At 40.8% G+C, this 24,930-nt stretch overlaps 1 protein-coding gene across 1 annotated transcript in view; it reads left to right on the top strand.

Moving 5' to 3' along the window:
• Positions 1 to 24,930, top strand: part of LOC103179428 (A disintegrin and metalloproteinase with thrombospondin motifs 20) — a 185,357-nt gene that overhangs the window by 104,889 nt on the left and 55,538 nt on the right. The window contains exons 24-28 of the mRNA XM_042334947.1: positions 826 to 933; positions 2,614 to 2,778; positions 4,610 to 4,897; positions 7,285 to 7,446; positions 9,273 to 9,449. Of these exons, the coding sequence (XP_042190881.1) occupies positions 826 to 933; positions 2,614 to 2,778; positions 4,610 to 4,897; positions 7,285 to 7,446; positions 9,273 to 9,449 (900 nt within the window). The remainder of the gene's footprint in view (positions 1 to 825; positions 934 to 2,613; positions 2,779 to 4,609; positions 4,898 to 7,284; positions 7,447 to 9,272; positions 9,450 to 24,930) is intronic.

The following is a 24,930-nucleotide window of genomic DNA, read 5'->3' as shown; positions in this document are numbered from 1 at the left end:
TACGTCATCTGCAAATTTGTATATACAACTCTCTATTCCTTCATCCAAATCATTTATATATATATATACATGTACATATAAATGGTGAAAAGCTGAGGCCCCAGGACAGATCCTTGGGAATCTGTTATCTTCTGTAATTTAACACCACTTGTTACACCCCGCCAATCAGAGAACACTCCCCTTTTCCCTACTCTCTGTCTCCTGCCTCCCAACTAAGCCAAGTCACAAGGTTACCTCCAAATCCATGCCCTTTAATTTTTGCTAAATAATCTCTTGCACAGGACCTTATCAGATGCCTTCTGAAAATCCATATAGACAACGTCCATGGGCACTCTTTTATCCACCATGTTAGTGACCTTCTCAAAAAATTAGATTTGTCAAGACAGGACCTACCCTTCACAAATCCATGCTGATTCTCTTTAATCAGCTCATACTTGTCCAAGTGCTCAGTCATTCTGTCCTTGATGATAGGTTCCAGTAACTTCCCCAAAACTGATGTTGAGGACGCTATATAAAATGCAGGAATCATAATCATTATTATGAACTTCAAATAGGGTTCTCTCAATAGTGATCAAGAGTGAGAACCATGTTGATTTTTTGCTGTGTAACACATCTGTAAAGTGTAACCGATTGGTTGGATCAGACATGATGGGCTTCTTCTGTCCGGTAAATTAAATTTTAAAAAAATTGTTGCATTTCTCTTTTCAAAATCTCTTGACTACGAAACTGAAAACTGACAGTCACTTTGCAATAATATAGTTTACAGTGTTTGTTTTCACATTTGACGATTTTTGATTTTTCTTTCATCTGGTCTTTAACACGCAGAACTGTGAGTTGCCTCCTTGTTTAGAGACACCACACATGCTAACGACTGCAGTTCCAGCCATTCGAAGAGGAATGATGACCCAGTGGCGATATGGATCCTGGACACCTGTAAGTGACTCAATTTTCATAAGATAAGGGACAGAAAATACGGGTCAAAAAAATCGAATTCAACAGTACACTTCAATTAAAAGCAAATGATTTGTGTACATTTGGCGCAGAATAGATGTGTACTTGCAATAATGCTTAGCTTATGTCTGAGTCTACTCCTTTGTGTGTTGTAAATGCCTAAATATTTGTGCAAGCGACTTCAGTAGAAAACAACAACAATTTGCACTTATATTGCGCCCTCCACACAGGATAGTGTCTCAGAGCTCTTAGAGAAGCCAGTAAAAGTGAGTGGAGCTAGTATTTGAGAGCAGGAGAGCTGGTGACAAAGCAGTTTCTGAGGTGATATTGCAGTTGTTTTGAGTAGTTCTCCACTTTGTCATCTGTAACCTTTTGCATCCTTTTACTGCAAAGTCACCGGACTTTCAGGTTGAACTCAAAATGAACACACAAGAAAGAAAGTCTCAACTGCTCTTCAAATTTTCTTTGCCTTTTGTTCTCCTTCTACCTTCCTGAATGCACGGACGCTTAATGCGATGAAGGCAGTTGCAAGCCGAATGGGTAGGATGGTCCTAGTTGTATAAACGGTGAGAAACTTGCTAAACAATGCTTCCAATGGCCAGCTTTGCAATTTTAGCTGGTTAAACTCGAGCAACAACGCACACAGTTCCCAAGCCATTGGTCTTGCCAATCTGCACCTTAAAAAAATAAAATAAAGTTGGTCACTTAATCCATAACTGGTTGTGGGACCTTGTTGTGTGCAATTGGCTGCTGCATTTCGCCCACAAAACAATTCACTCTACAATATATTCTGTGAAGCGCTTTGAGATGTCTAGAAGACGTGATATGTCTTCTAAAAGACCAAGGTCCGTCTAGTTCGCCTTCCACCTTCCTACTGATCGTATGCACATATGTCCTGAACTACTATAATTTATCCCATCATAAGTTGTCCTTTGTATATCCCATAGTTTATCCCATCATAAGTTGTCCTTTGTAGTGGTTCTGAAGCGTTGACTGACTACCTCTTCCTCCATTTGTTACAGAAATTACTGGTACAAAATTAATGGGCTCCAATTTTTTAAACTGGGTGTGATATTGGATAATTTCAGTATGATTCTGAGAGAAGCCCCAAAATGACAGTTTGGCATATGTGAAACTGGCAGTCTTCAATCTAAAAAAATACCACCTGATCACAAGAGTAAATTGAAAAGATTGTTTTATGAAAAACAGTAACATTTTATCATTTTCTTAATTTTACTGCATATTGGTACAAGCCTAAGAAACTCAGAAATAAAATAAAACAGCTTTAACATTTATGATCCTCCACCAGATATTAATAGGGGGTAGAACACTGTAACATTTATAACAACCTGATTCAATTTTAATATATTGCGCCAAATTCGGGTGCAAATATTTTATCTGAATGGTATACTTTATGAAATGGAATCTGGATTCCTTATTATGCAATCCAAGTGAGTTCCCATTCCCTAAAATCTGAAGTACATCACACCATTTTGCAGAGATTCCTCTCCAAATCTTCTTTCCAGATCCAGTCAGAGCGGTGTTACTGTTAGTCGGTGTGGTGTACTTTCAATTCCATTGATGGAAATCACTGGGTATCAGACCCCATTGTTTGGCATTTCCTTCTCTTTTGATGTGATTGTTCACAATGTGTGGTTGCAGTGCTCTGTGACATGTGGGGAAGGAACACAAGCTCGCTACGTCAGCTGCAGAGATACTCACGGAGGAGTAGCTGATGAATCATATTGTGCCCATTTGCCTCGCCCTCCTGAGGTGTCAACTTGCTTCAGTCCTTGTGGGCAGTGGCGTGCGGGGGAGTGGTCCTCTGTAAGTTATTTCATCTTTCCATTACTTGTATTTGTTTGATGGAATGTATAACCTTGATGATTGTGTTTTAGGGTGGTTGGGGTGAAAGGCTTGGTACTTAATTGAATCGAACTGTCCAGCCCATTTTGTACATGTTTCCTCCTTGTAGACCAACCACCTGCCCGACCTAGTTATGAAGTTGATGTGATTTTTAAAAATTTAAATATGGTCAAGACTGTTCTATACAGTGCCCTCCAATCAGTTCAAGTGTTGGCTGGTGCCATTACATATGATAACTGCTGACTGGCACAAATGCAGCATAACTTTATAAATATAGTCTATATTTCATTTATTTTATTTTCTATATCACAAGATCACAAGAAACCATTAAAAATGGATCTGTCATCCATGGGAGTTCCTCTTTCCAGAATAACTACAACAACAACATTTCATTTATAGATCGCCTTTCAACAACAACAACAACAACAAGATTCCATTTATAAAGCGCCTTTCACGTCAGGAGGACGTCCCAAGGCGCTGCACAGTTGGGTCATGACCTGAGCAGGGGGGAAATGGTCAGGGTGAGGGGAGGGAAGGGAGGGAGCGAGGAGGGGGAAGAGAGTCCAGAGGGGAGCTAAAGGCACGGTCGAAGAGAAAGGTCTTGAGACCGGCCTTGAAGGCGGAAAGGGAGGAAGCAAGGCGAAGGCACTGGGGGATGGAGTTCCAGAGCCTAGAGGCTGAGAGGCTGCAGGCCCGGCCACCAATGGTAGGGCGGTTGGGGCGGGGGATGTGGAGCAGACCGGAGCCAGAGGAACGGAGGGTATGGGCAGGAAGTAGGGGGATAGTAGGTCGGAGAGGTAGGAGGGAGCAAGGCCGAGAATGGCCTTGTAGGTGAGGATGAGGATCTTGAATTCGATCCTCTGGGGGATGGGGAGCCAGTGGAGGCGAGCGAGGGTGGGAGTGATGTGGTCGCGAAGCCTAGTGCGGGACAGTACACGAGCTGCAGAGTTCTGAATGACCTGCAGCTTGTGGAGGGAGGTGCCGGGAAGGCCGGCGAGGAGAGCGTTCCCATAGTCCAGCCTTGAGGTGATAAAGGCGTGGACCAATGTTTCAGCAGCGTGAGGGGTGAGGTAGTGCCGTAGTCTGGCGATATTCCGGAGGTGATGGAAGGCGGTGCCAGTTGGAGCGTGGATATGAGGAAGAAAGGACAGCTCAGGGTCGAACAGAACGCCGAGGTTCCTGACTGGCTTTGAGAGGTGGAGAGTGCAGCCTTGGATGCTAACGCTCTCAGTGCCTGAGGTGCGGAGGCGCTGACGTGAGCCAATCAGGAGGGCCTCAGTTTTGCACACATTGAGCTGAAGAAAGTTGTCTCTCTTCCAGGACTCGATGTCAGACAGGCGGGCTGTCAGGACATCGATGGTCGTGGAGTTGAGGGTAGAGGAGGAAAGGTAGAGTTGGGTGTCATCCGCATACATGTGGAAGTTAACCCCATGTCTGCGGATGATGTCTCCAAGGGGGAGCATATAGAGGGTGAAGAGGAGGGGACTGAGGACAGAGCCCTGAGGGACACCGCACGAGACAGTGCGGGGGCTGGAGGAAAAGCTGTTTGTGGAAACAAAATGAAGACAGTGGGAGAGGTACTCTCCTACCATTTTCCCAGTTCAGCATTAAGCACCAAGCAACACTGATGTAATCTCTTCATATAATAATGATGACAACTTGCATTTGTTTAGCATCTTTCACAAAAAAAACATAAATGACAATGAAATGAATTTGTAGTAAATTTGGATTATTGCGTAACAGTCATGTTCTTTCTCTTCCTTCAGTGTTTACCCACTTCTCTTCTTTACAGTGTTCTGTAAGCTGTGGTCCTGGACGAGTGACCCGCCAAGTGGTTTGTGCAAGTTACCACCACCAGATCACAGATGGGAGTGATTGTGATCCTGATGAGAGACCCGCACAAGAGCAGGATTGCAGCCTCCCTCCATGTCCCCGGGACTATCATGACTATCCAGCCCACTTCCCACAGCATGACTACCCACATCCACGGCAGGTCTATCCCTCCCACGATATTGCCAGCCAGAACACATGGAACAATCCATCAGGGGGAAGTCAATGGAGAACAGGACCTTGGGGGGCAGTAAGTTATACTCATAGCTGAAAGAGATTTGTTTCACTGTGTTTATTTTTTTAAGAAATGTTGTTGTAGAACCTATAAAGAATAATAATCCTTGCATTTGATATAGTGCCTTATCATGTCTTCAAGACAACAACAACAACAACAAGATTCCATTTATAAAGCGCCTTTCACGTCAGGAGGACGTCCCAAGGCGCTGCACAGTTGGGTCATGACCCGAGCAGGGGGGAAATGGTCAGGGTGAGGGGAGGGATGGGAGGGAGCGAGGAGGGGGGAAATGGTCAGGGTGAGGGAAGGGAGGGAGCAAGGAGGGGGGAAATGGTCAGGGTGAGGGGAGGGAAGGGAGGGAGCGAGGAGGGGGAAGAGAGTCGAGAGGGGAGCTGAAGGCACGGTCAAAGAGAAAGGTTTTGAGACCGGCCTTGAAGGAGGAAAGGGAGGAAGCAAGGCGAAGGCACTGGGGGATGGAGTTCCAGAGCCTGGGGGCTGAGAGGCTGAAGGCCCGACCACCGATGGTAGGGCGGTTGGGGCGGGGGATGTGGAGCAGACCAGAGCCAGAGGAACGGAGGGTACGGGCAGGTAGGTAGGGGGATAGTAGGTTGGAGAGGTAGGAGGGAGCAAGGCCGTGAATGGCCTTGTAGGTGAGGATGAGGATCTTGAAATCAATCCTCTGGGGGATGGGGAGCCAGTGGAGGCGAGCGAGGGTGGGAGTGATGTGGTCGCGAAGCCTGGTGCGGGACAGTACACGAGCTGCAGAGTTCTGAATGACCTGCAGCTTGTGGAGGGAGGTGGCGGGAAGGCCGGCGAGGAGAGAGTTCCCATAGTCCAGCCTTGAGGTGACAAAGGCGTGGACCAGGGTTTCAGCAGCGTGAGGGGTGAGGTAGTGCCGTAGTCTGGCGATGTTCCGAAGGTGATGGAAGGCGGTGCCAGTTGTAGTGCGGATGTGAGGGAGAAAGGACAGCTCAGGGTCGAACAAAACGCCGAGGTTCCTGACTGGCTTTGAGAGGTGGAGAGTGCAGCCTTGGATGCTGATGGTGTCAGCGCCTGAGGTGCGGAGGCGCTGACGTGAGCCAATCAGGAGGGCCTCGGTTTTTCGCACGTTGAGCTGAAGAAAGTTGTCTCTCGTCCAGGACTCGATGTCGGACAGGCAGGCTGTCAGGACATCGGTGGTCGTGGAGTTGAGAGTAGAGGAGGAAAGGTAGAGTTGGGTGTCATCCGCATACATGTGGAAGTTAACCCCATGTCTGCGGATGATGTCACCGAGGGGGAGCATATAGAGGGTGAAGAGGAGGGGACCGAGGACAGAGCCCTGAGGGACACCACATGAGACAGTACGGGGGGTGGAGGAGAAGCCATTCGTTGAGACAAAGTGAAGACGGTGGGAAAGGTACGACCTAAACCATTCAAGGACAGTGCCTTGAAGGTTGAGGTGGGAGGACAAGCGGTGGAGTAGGATAGCGTGGTCGACCGTATCGAATGCTGCCGATAGGTCGAGGAGGACGAGGAGACAGAGGGAGCCCTGGTCACAGATGGTCAAGATGTCATTGGTGACCTTGACCAGGGCAGTTTCTGTGCTATGGGCAGCACGGAAACCTGACTGAAGGGGTTCAAAAAGAGACTGGGTGGAAAGGAAAGAGCGCAGTTGGGAGGCGACAACTCTTTCCAAGACCTTGGAGAGAAAGGAAAGACCTTGGAGAGAAAGGAAAGACGCCTCAAAATGCTCCACAGAATATACTCCAAAGTGAATTGGCTGTATATTTTGTGGATACAACATGGCAGCCAATTGTCCATAGCAGTGTCCCACAAACAGACATGAACTGATTGACCAAATTGCTATTTTTTTTTGGAAGGCTATCATTACCCTCAGAAAACAACCCGCCATTTGATTAACAACTGGGTTCCTACTTACTGCTTGGTAAACAGGCATGTGGAGTAAGGAAATTTGCCTAACGTTTTGACCTGCCCAGGAATCAAACTCAGGTCCTTTTGTTTGCAAGGCGAGCGTTCTAACCAATACGCTACAGGATTTTAAAGGAGAATTAGATCTTTCAACAAGAAGAAGAATAAAGGATATAATGAGTGAGCATAGGAATGGGGTTAGATTATATGTCTCATATGGAGAAAAACACCAATGCAGACTTGGTAGGTGAAATGGCCTTCCTGTAACACACACTGATTCTACTTGTAAAATCCTTTCTTTGCAAGTGATCAATAATAATGTCTCAAAAAGTTTTGCATATTTAAAATGCTAAAATTCGCACCAAACTTTTGCACAAACTGTTAAATTGTCTCACCAATTCACCAAAACCTATACATATTGTGGTTTTATGCAGAAGATGTTTTTAAATGAGACTGTTTTCTGGGGTTGTTTGCTTATGAGTGAAATATGTTAGTGCTCAAGCACTTGCACAGGTGGATTCCAACGTCGAGTGGTGGTGTGCCAGGATGCAGAAGGACGTTCTGCCAATAACTGTGATGAGAGGACGAAGCCGCCAGAGACCAGGCACTGTGATGCTGGACCCTGTCCTCACTGGAACTATGGGAACTGGGGTGAAGTATGTATTCTGTGGATTAAGCTGCATTTTTTCGTATTTCAATTTTATATGTCCATATACTTCAAAATGATTTAAAGTTCTGCTTGGAATTGTTCAAAATGGAACATTTTAATTGTCGATTTTCTGACCAACTTTTCTTCAATTTTCATCCTTTCCAATTTTCTTCCACTGAAGATGTTTGAAGCCTTTCATTTTGGCTTTCTCCTGGGATACAGTTCCATGACCTCCAGGCAACCTCTGGTCTATTGCCAAGTAACCATTGTAATTCATGGTCGATGTTGATAATGAGTGTTGGTAGGCAACCTAGCAATGGGGCATCAGAGTTAAATCCCATCCTATTCGTTGCATGCACTTTCCATCAGGGGTCATTGGATAGTGATTAGTCATGGGAATCCTGACTCATTTTTCCTTCCCTAGATCACAAGGTACTTGACGAGTTTTGGATGAAGTAGGTCCTTTAGCCCATCTGAACTCCTCCTTCCAGAATAGCCACCCTTATTCCTCCTGTTAGAGTATCAAGTGTTTTTTTTAATGAATCCAGTAACCTATCCTCAATAATAATAATGAAATAATTTCTGAACCTTCCCTTTACAACTCTAAACTCATGTTATGATGTCTACATGTGAGTGAATGTATTGTTCTGGGTTTATCTCTCAATCCATTTGTAATCTTATATACCTCAGTAAGCTCCCTTCTGAGACACCTCCTTTCAAGGTTTATGAGCCCTAACTTGTTTAAGCATCCCTTCTAGCTTATTCTTAAAAACATTGAGATCATCCTCATTGTTTACGTCTGTACTATTTCTGGGACCTGGGCACCCCCTCCCTTCATCTCTGCTACATCACCCACCTTCACCTCTACTTTACACTAAATGCTGCCGAACCACCTTAGTCATCTCCCGCTTAGAATTGAATGCACTCCTGGCAGGTCTCCTTAGCATTGCTATCCATAAGATTTAACTTATCCAAAGTTCTACTGCTGCATCTTCACCCACACCAGACCCCTGAACCCATCACCAAGGTTTACTGCCAAGCTTCTCTTTCCCAGGGGTTTGATTTCTAGGTCCTCAGTCTCACCTGTAACCTTCGTGTTATAAGTGAGAGTGAGGAACTAGAAATCAAACTTCTGGGAGAGAGCAAATTTTCTCTTTGATCTTCTCCTTCCCCTCTCCCCTCCTTGCTCCTTCCGCTTGGCAAACTAGGACTTGCTGCACGTCCTTTGCCATCTTTACACCAGCATCAGTAGCTCACCTTTCAGATTCTACACTCCTAATCTCTGGATCTCTCTCCCTCTACCCCTCGATTTTGTCCCCTTCTCTATCTGACTTTAAATCCCACCTTCAAATCTACCTCTTTAACTACATCTATGGCAAATTTCCCATTTACCCCTTCTCCCTTGCTTGGCATCCGATGCCATACCCAAGATGCTATCCTATGTGAATGGCACTTCCTATCTTCCTAATAATTTCAATGCAGATATAAAAATGGACTGGGTGGAGGACTGAGTAAAATTGAGGTTAGATTTGATATGATGCTTAGACATTGATTTATTTAGGAAAGTAGAGCACAATTTGTCTAATCTGACATTTTAATTTAGACAGCACATAGAATCAGCGCAGAATGAGGCCATTCTGGCCATCGTATCTGTGCAGGCTCTTTGAAAAGAGCTATCCAAATCAGTCCCATTCCCCTGCTCTCTTCCCATAGCCCTGCAAAAGTGTCCTTCTCCCAATGAGATAATCCAGTCCAGGAGAACAAATCTTTTGCAAGAAGCACTATTTAAATGTGTAATTTTACTTCTAATTGCAATTTCTATTTTATCTCCAGTGTACGCAGTCGTGCGGTGGTGGAACAAGAACAAGATATGTCATATGCCAACTGACAAATGGGCAAAGACTAAGCGATCAGAACTGTGAAATCTTGGAGAAGCCCCCGGATATAGAACAGTGCAGCGTGCATCCATGTCCTGCTGGTGTTTCTTGGCATCGAGGCCTATGGAATTCGGTACGATAGTATTCTTTCTCTTTCTCACTGGTGTGCTCAGCATTATAACACAGTGGTGCTCGATTACGGAGAGGTATAATTTTTAATCGTTATTGAATGTAACATAAATCACACTCTTTAATTTTTATTGTGACGGGATAGGGGAAGGAAGAGATTCCAATCCAAATTTTGCCAGACACACCATTCATGTATGTCCAACATATAGTCAGGAAGTCAGTTGGTGCTTTAGACTATATTCAAGGCATTATTAAAATCCTATTTACAAATGTTTTTTAAGGAACTTTACTTGAATTACCACACAATTCTAATCATAGCATTGTATGGCTGACCAAGCTTTAGTTTTAGAAGGTATCCTTTTTTATACTGCAAAAAAATAACAATGGTGGTGCTTAATTTGTTTCCACTGATTTTACTTTGTAATGGAGATCCTGTAGTAACAGTGCACAATATGTATATTTGTGGATAGTACTTTTTTAATTTTGATGCAGCAAAACAGGAAGCAACACCAGAATTTGTATAATAGAAGTGTAATTTTGTACATTTTGTAGGTTTAATTCTTGAATATGTTGATGCATCTCTTTTTTTAAGGTATGCACATTTTATAAAAACAATGATATTAGACATTTTTCTAATTGGTGTTTTTACCACACACTGGCAAACTTTGTCTGTTTGTTTAATAAGCGAACATGAAAAGTTGTCAAACAATGGAAATGATGAGGGAATTACTGAAGTAACCCAATGCAATGTGTTTATGAAGAGATTGTTTACTATTGGCCTAATATTAAAATAACATAGGCATATTATCTTTATATATAAATATATATATAGAGAGAGATATGTATATATATATAGATATATAACATCACATTGAATCAAGAGTTTATCTTATTACGTGGACAGTCCTGGCTGGGAGTTCCCAGCTCAGAGCCAGTTTTAAATTTGGGTACCCATTTCTTGATGACTGCTCAAAGTTGCTGGTTGCCACATCAGGATCATATGCAGAGTGGCATAAAAACTAAGTTATCAAAGTTCTACACAAATGTACAAACTCTTCATTTGAGTGCAAAGAGATGTAAAACAACTAAAGTGAATTGAATCAGCATTATTTGGATGATTTTTTTTAACATGACAAAATGAATGCACACTTAATTATGAATACTGATGGCAGCCATTAACAGATTTTACCTCTTTTTCTTAAAAAAAAGGTGCTCAGTTTTAACGTAACAAAAATGGAAATACCTCCGCTCATTTTGGGTAATGCAGCATTTAAGGCTTCATTTGTTGCTGTTCTTCTGGACTATCATAACTGTCTTTTGTGCATTATTTTTGAATTCAATACTGAGCCCCTGAAGCACTCAGTGATTCCATTCCATGCTTCTGTTTCATTCTTTTTGGCACAGTAATCCAATAAATATCTCAGATTTATCTACAGAGAACTCAGGTAAGCAGTTATCCAATGTCACTGTTGCTCATTTGGTTAGTCATATCGGTAAACTTGCTTACAATGGTGACGGGAAAGAAAGCTTTACTATTTTCACAATAACATCTCAACATTGAGCTCGGTTGAGAACTGTGACATTGCTCCATTAAATAGTTTAAAATAAAATCTATTTTTACAAATAAACCCTAAAATTTGGGGTGTTTTGTCAGACTTCAGTTCTGGAAAAAAATGAAATTTGGAACGAAAATCCAGTATTTTCAGTGAAGTTTTAAACTGTATTTTCCACCATTTCCTGTTTCTTTCTGAAATATCTGCATCTGACCCATTCCCCTGTCTCCTCTCATCGGGTCATCTTTCTGTTGCTTTGTAATTCAGCCCTTTTCCAACCTTCCCATTCAGGACTGGCAATCATCCAGCACAGGATACACTTTGTAGACAGTTCTATTTGATTACCCTCCACAAGCATCTAATTGTTAGTTGTTTGCTTTGAGAAGATAGAGAGATACACTCACATATTAATGCATGTAAGGATGAAATTCAGCTGTGCAAATGGCTGAATCTTTAGTCATGAGTTGGGCTTTGGAACCTTCATTAATTATCTTAGCCCTCTCTTGCCCTTGAAAAGCTGACAATTGCCATCCGTTGTCTGTACTTAGTGATGCCAAAGCAAGTTAGGCTGGACTATGATTCACAGGGTCAGACAGCTTTATCTGATGTATGAAGTCTATTCCCCACATTGTGACTTTTACCACTTTTTGGTCAGAGCTTCAGAACACTTTATTATAAGTTAGTGGTCCATCTTAGTGGAGAGAAAATACCAGCAGTTGGCAACACTACACAAATGCTCATGAACTCCGTTTACTACAAAAATCCATCTCTCATTGGCAAGCATAGGAGAGCATTGATATGCTTTCAGAAAACAAAATCTCAACTGTTTCTCCTTACTATATGAAGGGCAATGTGGTATTGAGAGCAATAGAAAAGATTGTGAAATGATTGCAACAAAGTAGTAGGAATTGTCATTGAACACAGTTATCAAGTTAGTTCAGCAGAAGCAGAATTTAGTTGGTAGCTCCTAAAATATCAGCATTTATCATTGAAACAAATGAATAAAGTATGCTGAAAACATAACAAATGAAGTGAAGGTAACTGATTAAGAAGGAAGACCTTATGTGAATATTGTTCACAACATTTGGTCTGTAAAGACGTACATTTAGCAATTTGTAAGGACATGTCATGTACTCATTCCCAGCACTGCAATATTGTCTCTCCCTTTATTTTCTCAATTTGTTTAACCCACTCTCTTATTCTTCCTCTTTCGTTCTTTTCCCCCATTTCCATCTTCATCATTCTCTTTCTTGTTTTTCTCTCTGCCTCTCTTGTTCCTTTTCGCTCCATCTCACTCTCAATCGTTGTCTTTTGTTTTCTCTACAATTTTTTTCATTCTTGTTTATCGTCTCTCTCTCTTTATTACTTCTACCACTTGGATTATTAACCTATCAGTCTGCAAATGTTTGTCACTCGTTTTGCATTTCATCTCAACTTGTCTCAGTTGGTGCTACTCTCATTTTAGAAGATTTTAAGCTCATGCCCCATATCGAAACTTTTCTCTCCCAATCTAGGTTAACGTTCCAGTGTAGTACTGTAAGAAGCCTCATTGTTAAGGTGCCTCCTTCAGTTGGAGCCCTAAATTAAGGTCTCATCTACTTGCTAAGGTGGTTTAAGTATCCGAAGGCACCATTTGAAAATAGAAGGTATATTTCCCAGTACACTGGCCAATAGTCCTCCACATAAATTGAACATTCATGTCAGGGCTATTTATAAGACATTGCTATGTGCAAATTGTCTGCTGTATTCCTCTATAAATATACATTTTACAGCAATTATCTGTGAAGGACTTTGAGGAATTTTGATGTTATAGGTGCCATATCACATGCAAAGATTATTTATATTTTTATAAGTGAATTGTGCACAGATGGTCCCTACCCACGTATGAACAGCTTGTTGCTTATTTGTGTTCCATGCTTAAGCTTGTAAAACCAGTGATGCCCACATAACTGGACAGATTAGTTTGACATAAGCAAACCATACATTTTAGCCAAGTGCAGAACACACAACTGGCTCAGCTTTAATGAAATGATGACGTGACCTTCACCTCATAGTGGATCAGAATGTGAATCATATCAAAATGCATTATTGCCCAGTTGCACGTGGCATTGAATTAAATAACATACTTGTGAATTTTGTGTTCTTTGCTTATAGTGGGAAATCCCATTATAGTCTCAGAATACAGTGTTGCCTTGTGAACACTGCTAACTGAATGCTGTGAAATTTAATAAATTTTTGTCTCCCTTCCTTAATAAAAAGGTTCGCAAAATACCTTTTTATGAAATCTGTGCATTCTAATTACGCTTATTCACAAAAGAGGTGGGAAATATTAATCTGATTACTGAAAACCGGTAAGGTGTGGAAACAAAGATTGTAGAGCTAATTTAAACTTGCCACAACCTTCCATTTCATATCCTGGCCTATTTTTTGAATCGGTGCCTTTGAGAAATCGGCAACATCTGACTGCTCAGGCCAACCAAAAGGGTTCTCATTAATGCTTCCTATCCTTTTTGCATACATCACAAACTTAATACGAAAGCCTCTTCTTCCATTTTTTTTCCATTCAACTTGTGTAAAAGTAGAGAGAAGCACAACTGCATTGTTAATAAGGTCGTTTGTCCATCTAAAGGCTATTTCCCCTCCCGATCACGAATTGTTTGCAAATGATAAGCTTGAGATGGTTAACAACGTGTCATTTGTGATTGGTTTTATTTTTTATCAGGTTTTTACCTGTGTCTCTGTCAAACATCAAAATGTTTCTATGGGTCTGTGCTACTGTTTAACATGCTTTTCTGTTTTGCTGTTGATTTTGAATCCTGATGCTTGGTCTTGCCGTGCACATTGCGAGCGAGACCTCGTGGATGTGCCAACAATACTCATCCGAACTAACCAATGTGCTGAATGAATGAATGGGTTCCAGTGAATGCTGCATCATTAGCATTGAAGACACATAAAATTCTTTTTTGAAATGTATTTATTTTTTACATTTTTTCAGTTATATATTAATATTTATTTCAAATGACGTATGGAAAATAATTACTTTGTTCACAAACTTATTTTCACATGTAAAATATTAAAAAGTGCCATATTGTAGAATCCATGTGGTGTTTTTTATTATGAAAATGTCTTAACCTTTAGGTATTTTGCTGAAATTTACCTTCTTGATTCAGAAGGAATTTTATGGTTTGATAAACAGCAAATAATTGTTCTCAAGCAAATTTTCTTTATTGGTTATGGTAATCTATTTTAAAGTACAGTATTCAGCTCCAAGATTTTTCAATAAATGTAATATTAGTTGCATTCTCTGTCATAAATAGATACGCCTGTACTATAGGTTAGGATCAGGGGGAGTGAAGGCTGAAGCCTGTTCATTGGGCTCTCTTATGATCTGACGTCTCACATTATCGCAATGGATTGGGTCCTACAATGCATGATTGTCTGCACAGTGTTAAGCCTTAATTATACCACCCTGCATATGAGGTAGCATCTCGGAGTGCTTTAGTTTACCGCTCTGAAATAATTATTTAATTGGCGCCTGTGGATTGATATCCCTGATCTGATTACATAGTATATTTTTATGTAATGTCTATGAAATGGTGGGACATGGATTTACGTCAGACTCCCTACATTGAGATGCCAAACCAAGAGGCAATTGTTTTGTTAAATATGAATGCAAGAGAGATGGCAACCCAACATTCCCACATGCTCAATAAAACAGTCAGAAGTGGCCATGCATCACTTGTGTTGAATAGTCCTCTGCCTACTCATTTGGCTGGTAAATGCTTTGGAAGGTACTACTGGAAAGAACCTTCAATAATTATGTTGCTTCAAATGTATCAAATTCAGTTTCTGTCTTGTGTTCTTAAAGCACTATTTAGATGTTTTGAAGTCCGTTGCAGCTTCAGTTCACAGTGCCCAGTTGTCTGAATTACATGTCACTTGGTACGGACTTATAATGTTCCATTTATACCCAACTCGCTTTGTATGGTATACACCACTCTCCCCCTCCCCCCGCATCTCAAAACCAAATTCCCTGGCCAATATCCCTTCCTCATCTAAATTCACATACAGTATCACAACCAGAAATATTCAAATTATTCCCATCTTGTAAAGTGCTTTGAAATACTTCGAGCATTTCACCTTTTACATGAAAAGTACTACAAATATGTAAATTATCAGCTTGACCAGCTGTCTTAATCTGCATTCAAAATAATCAAATAGATAGGTTAACGTGCTGGATTTTAACAAGCTTTTCATTCCCATCACCTACTTGATGATGGGACAATGTGGTTGTAAAAGACAGTTTCCTCACCTAATAATCTATGTTAATTCATTGTCAACCAGGCTCAGTTAGTAGCACTCTTGTTTGTGGGTCAGGTGGCTGCAAGTTCATAGTCTCAGATGATACTGATTTATGGGGGGGGAGTGTTGCATTGTTGTGGGAGCCATCCTTTGGATTCAACGTTAAACTGAACTCCTCTGCCTGTTTAGGTGAATGCTAACAACAATAAATTACATTGATATAATGCCCTTCACACAGGGTAGCAGCTCGAAGCACTCCTAATCCCATGGTGCTATTAAAAAAGAGAAGAAAGTTTCTCTAAGTGTTGTCGCCAATATTCCAGATTTTAAAAAGTTATTTACTTCATGGTTATCTGTGTGACATTGCAGTGTGTCAATTAGCTGTCACATAGTGACGTTACTAGACAAAAATGACCTGTGAAGGATTCTGAGGCATTTCAGTGTTGTAGGCACTATATCAAATGCAAGGATAGTGAATATATTATTAATCTTACCAAAAAAAACTTTTAGAAGAATACTAATTTCTCAGGAGAAATACCGGGTGCTCTTAAAGTGCCTTCTTCAATGCAACTCTCATCTCCCAGAGATGAGCTTTTGTCTCCGCTATCTACCATTCTTGAAGGACTAGTACATGCTCAGGTATACAGTATTCCATGAATACCTTTTCTCTTTCAGTACTTTACTTAAGTGGCTATTAACACCCCAAAAATTCACTTGACAGTATATTCTGTGAAGCGCTTTGAGACATTTAGAGGACTTGATAAGGTGTTATATCAAATGCAAGGATGATTATTATTATTATTCATACAAGTCTGTGGAATAAAAAGGGGACGGGGTTGGTGAGAACCTAAAACGTGCCATTTTTTAAAATGGAGCTTATTTATAAGGAATCTGAGTCAGAAATGGATAACCAGAAGCATGTCACATAGAAATTCCACTCCAAAAGTAAATCAAAATAGCCTTGGGACGTCCTCCCGACGTGAAAGGCGCTATACAAATGTAATATTGTTGTTGTTGAAATAGGAACGAATGTTGCAAATTTACACCCCAAAGTCAGAAGAGAGGTGGTACCTCCTTGGTAATGTTTTTTCTGAAAGAATATCAAAAGTGATCAGGCCGTTTTTTATTTCAGCTAATTTCAATCGACACTGCGCATTATATTAACCCATTCATTGATTGGTTTAATTAATTGGTTGGCCCCATGAGTAGATTGGGCAATGATAGTCCTGTACCAGCTTTATGAAATTTGTCCCAAACTAACCTGTTTCCATGGGGGTTGATTCACTTCAAATCCAAGAGACTGCACAACCTGTTATTTGTTTTCCTTTGTCAATATTCTTGTCAGTTATAGTGGCAGCCTTCAGAGCACCACTGTGCCATCTCATCCTGATTATATTTTTAATTTGTTTCTCATTAGAATAGTTAAATAAAACCAGAAATGTGTTTCCTTTTTGAAGCTTACAGGTTTCAGTGCCTAAATACCTCAGGCTTTCAATTGAACAAAAAATACCTCCTTTACATGGAAGCTACCTGGAAGAATTGACTATTAAGGTACAGGGTGGGTCAAAGCAAGTTGTGTCTAATTCTGCTTCAAATAATCCTCAAAGATTTGACTGCTACGAACATAATGTTTACGTTAAATAGGTTTCAAGCCTCCAAATCGAAATACAGTTCATATGATTACAAAGATTAACAGCACTGTGATCAAATATGTTTTCAATAAGATAACTAATCCTGAAACAGAGCTTGTTTACATTTTACTTCTAGTTAATGTCAATCAATGAGGTCAGATGACACAGCAGGTTTCTGTACTAGGGAGTGTCGGGGAGTGGTGATGCATGAGAATGCACCCAAATATCCCTCGAGGATGAGGTGTACCAATTTCAGTCAGACTTGGCTTGTGAAGGGAGGAGCAAAGCTGTGGTAACTTTCCAAACAGAAAGGTAAAATGGGAGGAAGAGATGGCCCACATTGCCTTGTTGGTGTCAGAGACCCAAAGAATGGGAAATCACTCGTGAAGTGGAAACAACATGAGAGTATATCAATAAGTTCATGAAGTCTGTAAACAATTGATGTAAAAACTGCATGGTCAATTTCTACTTTTCTGAAATTAGATTTATCTAATCTAATAATAATAGTTCTTGCAAATCTAGGGCTGCAGGTTCATCATCTGTAAAAGATATTCAGGGAAAATTAATTTTGTAGCCCAAATTGAAAGTTTTTACTCCTCTGCCAGTTGTCTGCCCTTGTGCTGGTTCAAAATCAGGGACTTTTATTATGTTCAAAGTTTATGCCATTCACTAGACTATCTCAGTCTCCTCCACCTTCTCTCCACCGTCCGTCTTCTTTTTCCAATCCCTCCCTCCCTTCCTTCCTTCCTTCCTTCCTCATGCCCACATTGCCTGCGCAGAGTAATTTCTCAACATCTTTTCCCTAACTTTCATCTGATGTATGAACTTGTAGCAGAAATCTATATTATATATAATTTTATCATTTATTTCCAGATCATTATCCCATTTTGGATTTTGTTATTCAGCTTAGATTCCATTTGTTTTGTGATTCAGAGGGATTAAAAAGGAGCACCCTGCTGTTTCTAATTCAAAGAAATGTGGAGTCTTTCATCGAGTTATCCTGGTTTATATTTCTCCTACTCAGATTCATCCCCAAATTCTAATTATTTACCTGTTCTATTTATCAGATGCTGCTGACTCGGGTTTATGTAAGAACCTTTACTTTACTTATCAATTCTATTTTATAAAACACTTCAAAACATTTAGTTTTTATGTGAGGCACTATATAAATGACACTTATTATTATTATCATTAATATTGTGAACCGTATTACCTGTTCCCTTCACTCTCTGCCAACCGAGCTACCCCATGCAAGCCATAATTGTCAGCCTCTCCTCGTCCTCAGTGTCCCATTTGAATCTCCATGCTGCCTTTAACCCTGTTGATCTCTCCATTTCAACTATTGGCTTTCCTCTGTGGCAATGTGATTCCGTGGTTTCAGTCATTCCTACCTGTCCCAATGTCATCACTTCCATCTCCTCATCCAATGGCTTCAAATCTTGTGCCTGCTCGGATGCTCATGTGCTCTTACCTTGGTCCACTCCTCTTAATCAATATGTTGATCCATGGCAACATCATTCACAAGGATGGGATTGTGATGACGATACCCAACTCTACCTATTCATTCATACCCTTATGTCCAGGACTGCTGTTATGTCTGAAGCCAACTTGTTTGATTCACACCACCACTTACATTCCTCTGGCTAATTGAAAGCCTGCTCACTCAGGTTGAAGTAGGTGCTGGGAAACCTATACTTAACCTTGAGTTGAGTTTCAAGCCACATCCAGTTTATTGCAAAGACAACCTTCCTCCTCCAGAACATTGCCCTTAATAATAATAATAATAATCCTTGCATTTGATATCGCGCTTTTCACGTCGGGAGGACGTCCCAAAGCACTTCACAGAACACACTGTAAAGTGAATTGACTGTATATTTGTGGGCGAACGCGGCAGCCAATTACGCACAGCAATGTCCCACAAACAGTCGTAGATTGAAAATGACCAATTTATTATTGTTTTTGAGGGATTTTTATTAGGCTCTGCGTGGAGTAAGGAAACTTGCCCAAGGTTTCGCCCTGCCTGGAATTGAACTCAATTGAATTGAACCCTTTTATATCACAAGCACAAACCCATACTTTCACCACCTCAAGGATAGATTTTTTTTTCAATGCTCTTCTCACCATCATTGAGAACTCCACTCTCCAACTTGAAATAATCCAGAACTCTGCTCCCCAAGTTCTCTCCTGCTCAGGCTGTAAAAATCTTTTACTCTCAACCTTGTTCCATTCCATTGACTCCTCTTATCTCGGAAGACTGCATTTAAGGTCTTTGTGCCCTGGCAAAATGCCTTACCCCACTCCACTATACCTAGGGAATGTGGGACGTCATTGTGAAGACTTCAAGTTCCCATACTGGCATTAACAATTAGTATCCAAGTTCTGTACCTACCACAACACCTTGGAACTTTTGAAATGAATCTACTGGAGCCACAGTAAGAACACAGTGGACAATAATTTACTCTAGGATTCTTATAAAGAGTTGAATATCAGTAAATCTATTTTGGAAATGCTTTGATCTTTCCTATCTCTCAAATAATATAGGTTGGGAATGGGCAGCTAAAGAAGTTAAAACTAGGCACTCTTAAAAAGATCGCACTTCACTTGTAGCTAGGGCAAAAATGCAAAGTAGAATATCTGGACAAAACAAAGTTGAAAGCCTGGCCAAGGTGGTCATATTGTTTGAAGAAATAAATTATGTACAGGATTTAGATGTGTAGAGATTTTACTGTGGGATGGGGGAGTGCCGGGGTGGAAGTTGGGGGAGGAGGGTGGCATGCTGGTGGGGGTGGGAGAGTGCTGGGGCGGGAGTTGGGGGGGAGGAGTGCCTGTGGGGAGTGCCAGGGCAGGAGTTGGGGATAGGGGGGGAAGGAGTGCTGGTGGGTGTGGAGGAGTGCTGGTGTGGGTGGGGGAATGGCAGGGCGGGAGTTGGGATGGGGGGGCGTGCTGGTGGGGGAGTGCCGGGGTGGGGGGGGGAGTGGCGGGCTGGGTGGGGAAGTGGCGGGTGGGGAGTGCCAGTGATGCTAGAACTCAGCATTAACGTTGGTGAACTGTGTTGTTTCAGAACATCCTTTATTTGATAAGAAATGCATATCTTTGGTCATCTAATTTTTTCTTCTTTTCCTCTCCTAACTGACAACTTTTCGCTTTTCTCCTGTCCCGAAGGCATATTGCTTGTTCTAGAGATTAATTCTGATGCTTAAACAGCAATGTAGTAAATTCCTGCATGTTGGCACATCTCCTGAATATTGGTGGGTGACTTTTTGACAAATGGAATTTATAGGGTTTTTAGTGAGATGGCATTTGCAAAAATGGGTACATAAGACACTGGGTTGTGCAGTCATCAGAGGGCTGTGCATCTTCTCCACCTGGAAGAATATTACCATCTGTCGTGACTGTTGGAAGTGCATTTAAAAACGAAGGGAAAATGACAAGATTCTGAGCAGAAACATAAGTGAAGAGGAAATGATTAGTAAATAGAATTCATTTGGTAAGAAACAGGGGAGCCATTGATTCCATGTTCAAAAGATCAGAAGACCAATACTAGGAGGTGGGTTTAGAGGCTTTGGAGATGCTAAAGAGATGTGATTTCAGTAAAGCAATGGTGTGTTATCTTACAAACCTAAACAATTTACTGGGATTGACAGAAATGCATTGGTTCCTTGAAATTCTGTGACACAAACCTGTAGTGGTCTTGTCAGGCTACACCTTGAGTATTGTGTACAGTTCTGGTCACTGTGACATAAACAGACTGGTTGGAATAATTAACTCTGGAATGGACTATCAGGATTGGTGGTTAAATCCAGGACACTGGTCACATTTCAGAATCAGCTTGATGCAGCAATGGGAATATAGTGGAGTGGATAATATAATTCCTGAAGGATAATATAATCCTTACATTTGATATAGCACCTTATCATGAAATGAATAATAATCATAAGAGCATGTCAGCTCTTAAAGCACTCCGAAAAGCCATCTGCCGTGAAGGGTGATGTAAATGCAAATTGGTGTTGCTGTTTTTGGTGGTGGTGCATGACATGAAAAATAATCCAAAGAGGGGAAGAAATACCTTTCCGAATCAAGGGAAAAACATTTTTGGTGTCCATGTATGCGTGGAAAAGCTGGACCTTTCAAGGGATGAGCTATGCCAAATTGATTATTTGAAATCTGCCACATCTTCTTTGTATGTGAACTAAAGCATTTGAGGTATAATGCACAGCAAATAATCAATACCTTATCTGCATATTATTTAAGGATAACTTGTTGAGTACTTTGATTTGTTATGTTGACATGAGAGTAGATGTTAAACACTGAATATACACGCATCAATATCCCAGTCAAACTGATCATTTGACTTGTCCATATTTTTTAAACTTCAAATCCGTAAACCACATGAGTCTATATTAGCTCCAAAGATGATTGTGTAAAGTGGAATAAAGGAAGACTGTTTATCAACAAAATATATTGCTGACAATGTTTAACAGTGCGGAGAAATATAAAAGAAGTAACATTTAAAATCATTAGTCTACAATTCCAGTAAAGTTTGCTTAAAAGTTGTAGTTGGAGATGAAAAGCTTGTGTAAAGTTAGTGGGATTTATAGTATCAGGTACCACATGTAAACCATCTGTAAATGTGTGTGAATACGTGTACAGAAGGAATTATAGGTCCCCTTCATTGCGCATTAGCCAATAAAAAAGGATTTGTTTGCATATGGTGCCAAATATACAGTTGCTGAAAACACCTCTCTGTATTATGTTGGTGATGATCAACGTTGTTAACTCAGCAGAATTTTTCTGGCAAAAGAGACGTATTCCATAAATCCTGTAATCCTCTGCAACATAGTGAAGTTGACAATGCATTATTCTTCACCCTTTTCTCAATAAAAAGTATATTCACGTTAACCAAAATTTTCTATTTTCTTGATAGTTGATTTAATGTTGAGCTTGAGTTCTTACAGTGGAACATCAATTATCTGCCACAGTGGCAAGAAGTATCATTCCCCCAGGGATAATTAAGTTTCCACTGGAATATCATGAAATTTTATTTAAATTGATTTTAAATCCTTGTGAATATGAAATACTGTAGCTTTAAATTTTGAATGACACCTATTCAAACATTATTGCTCAGAGGAAAATAAAGCTACAAATCTTTTAACTTGTGCTGCAAGTTGCTAAACATTGTATTGAAGTGCGGGAGTATATTGAAGAAGATGTAATCATCAGGAGTAGTCAGGAGCAGATTTGGCAAAACAAGAGGGTTGCTGGGAGCAGCAACAAGATGGTGGCAGACTCGTGATAGCGGAGTGTTGTTGAGAACTACATTAAGGAGGTGAATAGATTATCCAACCTCCCAATTCTGATGGATAATCATAATGAGTATAGTTGCGGTTTTGCTGCAGTTTGAAATAATGCTCTGTAGCAGATAAAGCGTGTAACATGTCGCGTTAAGCATTTCGAGATGTTTTTGAAAAAAATAATCTTTGCATTTGATTTCGCAGCTTATCGTGTCAGTAAATGTCTCAAAGAGCTTCATATGTATTTTAGAGGTGAATATGACAGCCAACTTGTGGACAACAATGTCCCACAAACAGCCATGAAGTGACCAGACAGCAGGAGAAACCGCTCTTATCAAATAGTGCCACAGAATCTTTAACATCATCTAAACAGGTAGCGGGGGGGAGGTTAACGTCTCATCAACTTTCTGTTCCAGAGGTGAGAGTGTCACTAACTGAGCCAAGCTGGCATCCAAGTTGACTATCTTGATCATATATTTACCTTGGAAAAAGCTGCACGAGTCAGATACCAACATGCTGAATAAGGTTGACATCTGAAATTCATTTGGATATGTTCCTAATCATTGCCCTTCATGGCAGCAGTTCAATCAATGCCAAGCGATGAATAAAATTGGGTAACGAGATGCAGAGCCAGGAATTCAACTGTCTGCATCTGTGATTTTAGTGGGGAACCAATGTCAGAAGTTCCTTGAATCCTGAGCCAGATGGCTCCATAGTAATCCAGGGCACTGCTGATGACAGCACAGTGGATCATTGGCAGGACCTGGAAGGGCAGACCAGTCACTGGGGACAGGGAATCCTCCCACTCAGCACCTGTTAACTTCGCAAGCCAAAGCCCTCGCGGGTAGGGTGGTCCTAGCTGGAAAAGCAGTGGGAAAGCTTGCCAGACACTACTATCAATGTCAGGCTATGAGATTTTAGCTGGTTAGACTCCAGTAGTTACTCCAACGCACACTCTGGAATCCCAAGCCTTGGCTCGTGCCAATCTGTGCTTTGTACTTTCTGGAATTAGGTAAGCAGGATGCATCCCTCCAGGGAGAGAGTGCATTCCATTGCAACAATCTATCTCTGCAATTTTCAAGTGTAGATGGGGTGCATGGAATTCACAGTTTGGTTTGGATGCTTTTAAGCATGGTGATGAGTTACCACATGTGTCAGACACCCGGCTGATCAAAAAAAGAATCTGGTTTCTGCTGCCCCAGGCTAAAATGAGCTTTCTTGCTGACACTCACCAGGTTTCATGCTGACACTCACCATGTGTAGAAATGTAGACAAAATCAGGTGCCTTGGCATTGGACCCAAGGAATTTTCAACTCCTGCATTAGAAAAATACAATTCTGTAGGTTAAGTACATTTGTTTAGAATTTTTTTAAAAAAAATATGCTTTGTGATGAAGCTCTCTCTCTCTCTTTCCATAAGATGTCGCACATGGTCTGAGTTTGGGCCACAAATCACCATGGCCTAAATCCACAGCACAGAATTGGACACACTGACAAATTGAGATTTTTTTTTCAATTTTTACAGACTTCAAAATAGGTTTTCCTCAAGCTGGGTCAATTTCTGATTGGCTTCTTTCTTATGTTTGTACAGTATTGACGAGCAGTAAATCATTTTTCATGATGCTGCTTATCATTTCCCCACATTGGACCAAGATGTTTGTTGAAGGGTACGCAGTTCAGTAAGTGGCTCTATAATCTCACTCCAAAACCAAGTCTGTTTAAATGGATTTGAAAACTGGAAGCCACAGTTATTATGTACAAGTTCTGGTTTGGGATTGAAAGTATATGATTTGCTTTAAAATCTGATAGCAAAGTAATGAAAAACAATTGGGATAACATCCAATGTTTTATTGGACAAATCAAAATATCCAGCAGCAACGGCAAACCAGAAGATGAAGCAAAGTGTCTTTTGCTGATCTTTGGGATCGAGATTTTTTTTCAGTGAATCCCACAATTTCAGGTGCAATGCGGTAGTCACATTTAATGCAATTATGTCTGATTTCTGAATGCTACGTTTGCAACTCTATAAAGTGTATGATATCAATAGCTTTTCATTTGTGAGGGAGATTCCGAAGCTCTTTCTTGCTGGACTGTTGACATTTTCTGCCATTAATAATAATCCTTGCATCTGATTTCACATCTTATCACATTGTCGAGATATCTCAAAGCCCTTCACAGGATATACTATATAGTGGTATGACTTGTGTGTATTTAGTGGAAGAATCCAGCAGCTTATTTACGCACAGCCATGGAGTGAGTGACCAATTTGTTTTATTTGATAGCCAGGATAAACTTCCTTCTCTTTTCAAATTGTGCCATGGGATCTTTAACATCCTCCTGGAGAGGCAAAAGGGATCTCGGTTTTAATGTCACATCCGAATAATGCGCCTCCGACAATGCAGCACACCCCCAGTACTACTTTGGGGTTTCAGCATAGATTTTATGTGTTCCGAGTCCCGACATGTATGTTGTACATGTTTTGACTAGGCTTTTTTTTATTCAGCATATTTCTAAGTACTTTACGATTATTCAACTACAAGGTCCCAAATCAATAGGGGAAATTGTACTTCCATCTGAACATGCAGTGAAGTAAAGTACAGTTATTAATTAATCTTAATTTAAAGTAAAATGATTATAAAAGTGTTTCAGCAGGTGGTTTCATAAGTGGAATATTTTAGGAAACCAGCTGTTTTTTTTCTGTAGCATTCA

This window comes from Callorhinchus milii, unplaced genomic scaffold (assembly GCF_018977255.1).
Source record: "Callorhinchus milii isolate IMCB2004 unplaced genomic scaffold, IMCB_Cmil_1.0 Scaffold5, whole genome shotgun sequence".
Lineage (NCBI taxonomy): Eukaryota > Metazoa > Chordata > Chondrichthyes > Chimaeriformes > Callorhinchidae > Callorhinchus > Callorhinchus milii.
Note: the sequence above shows the minus strand (reverse complement) of the source record. Positions and strands in the feature narration are given on the sequence as shown.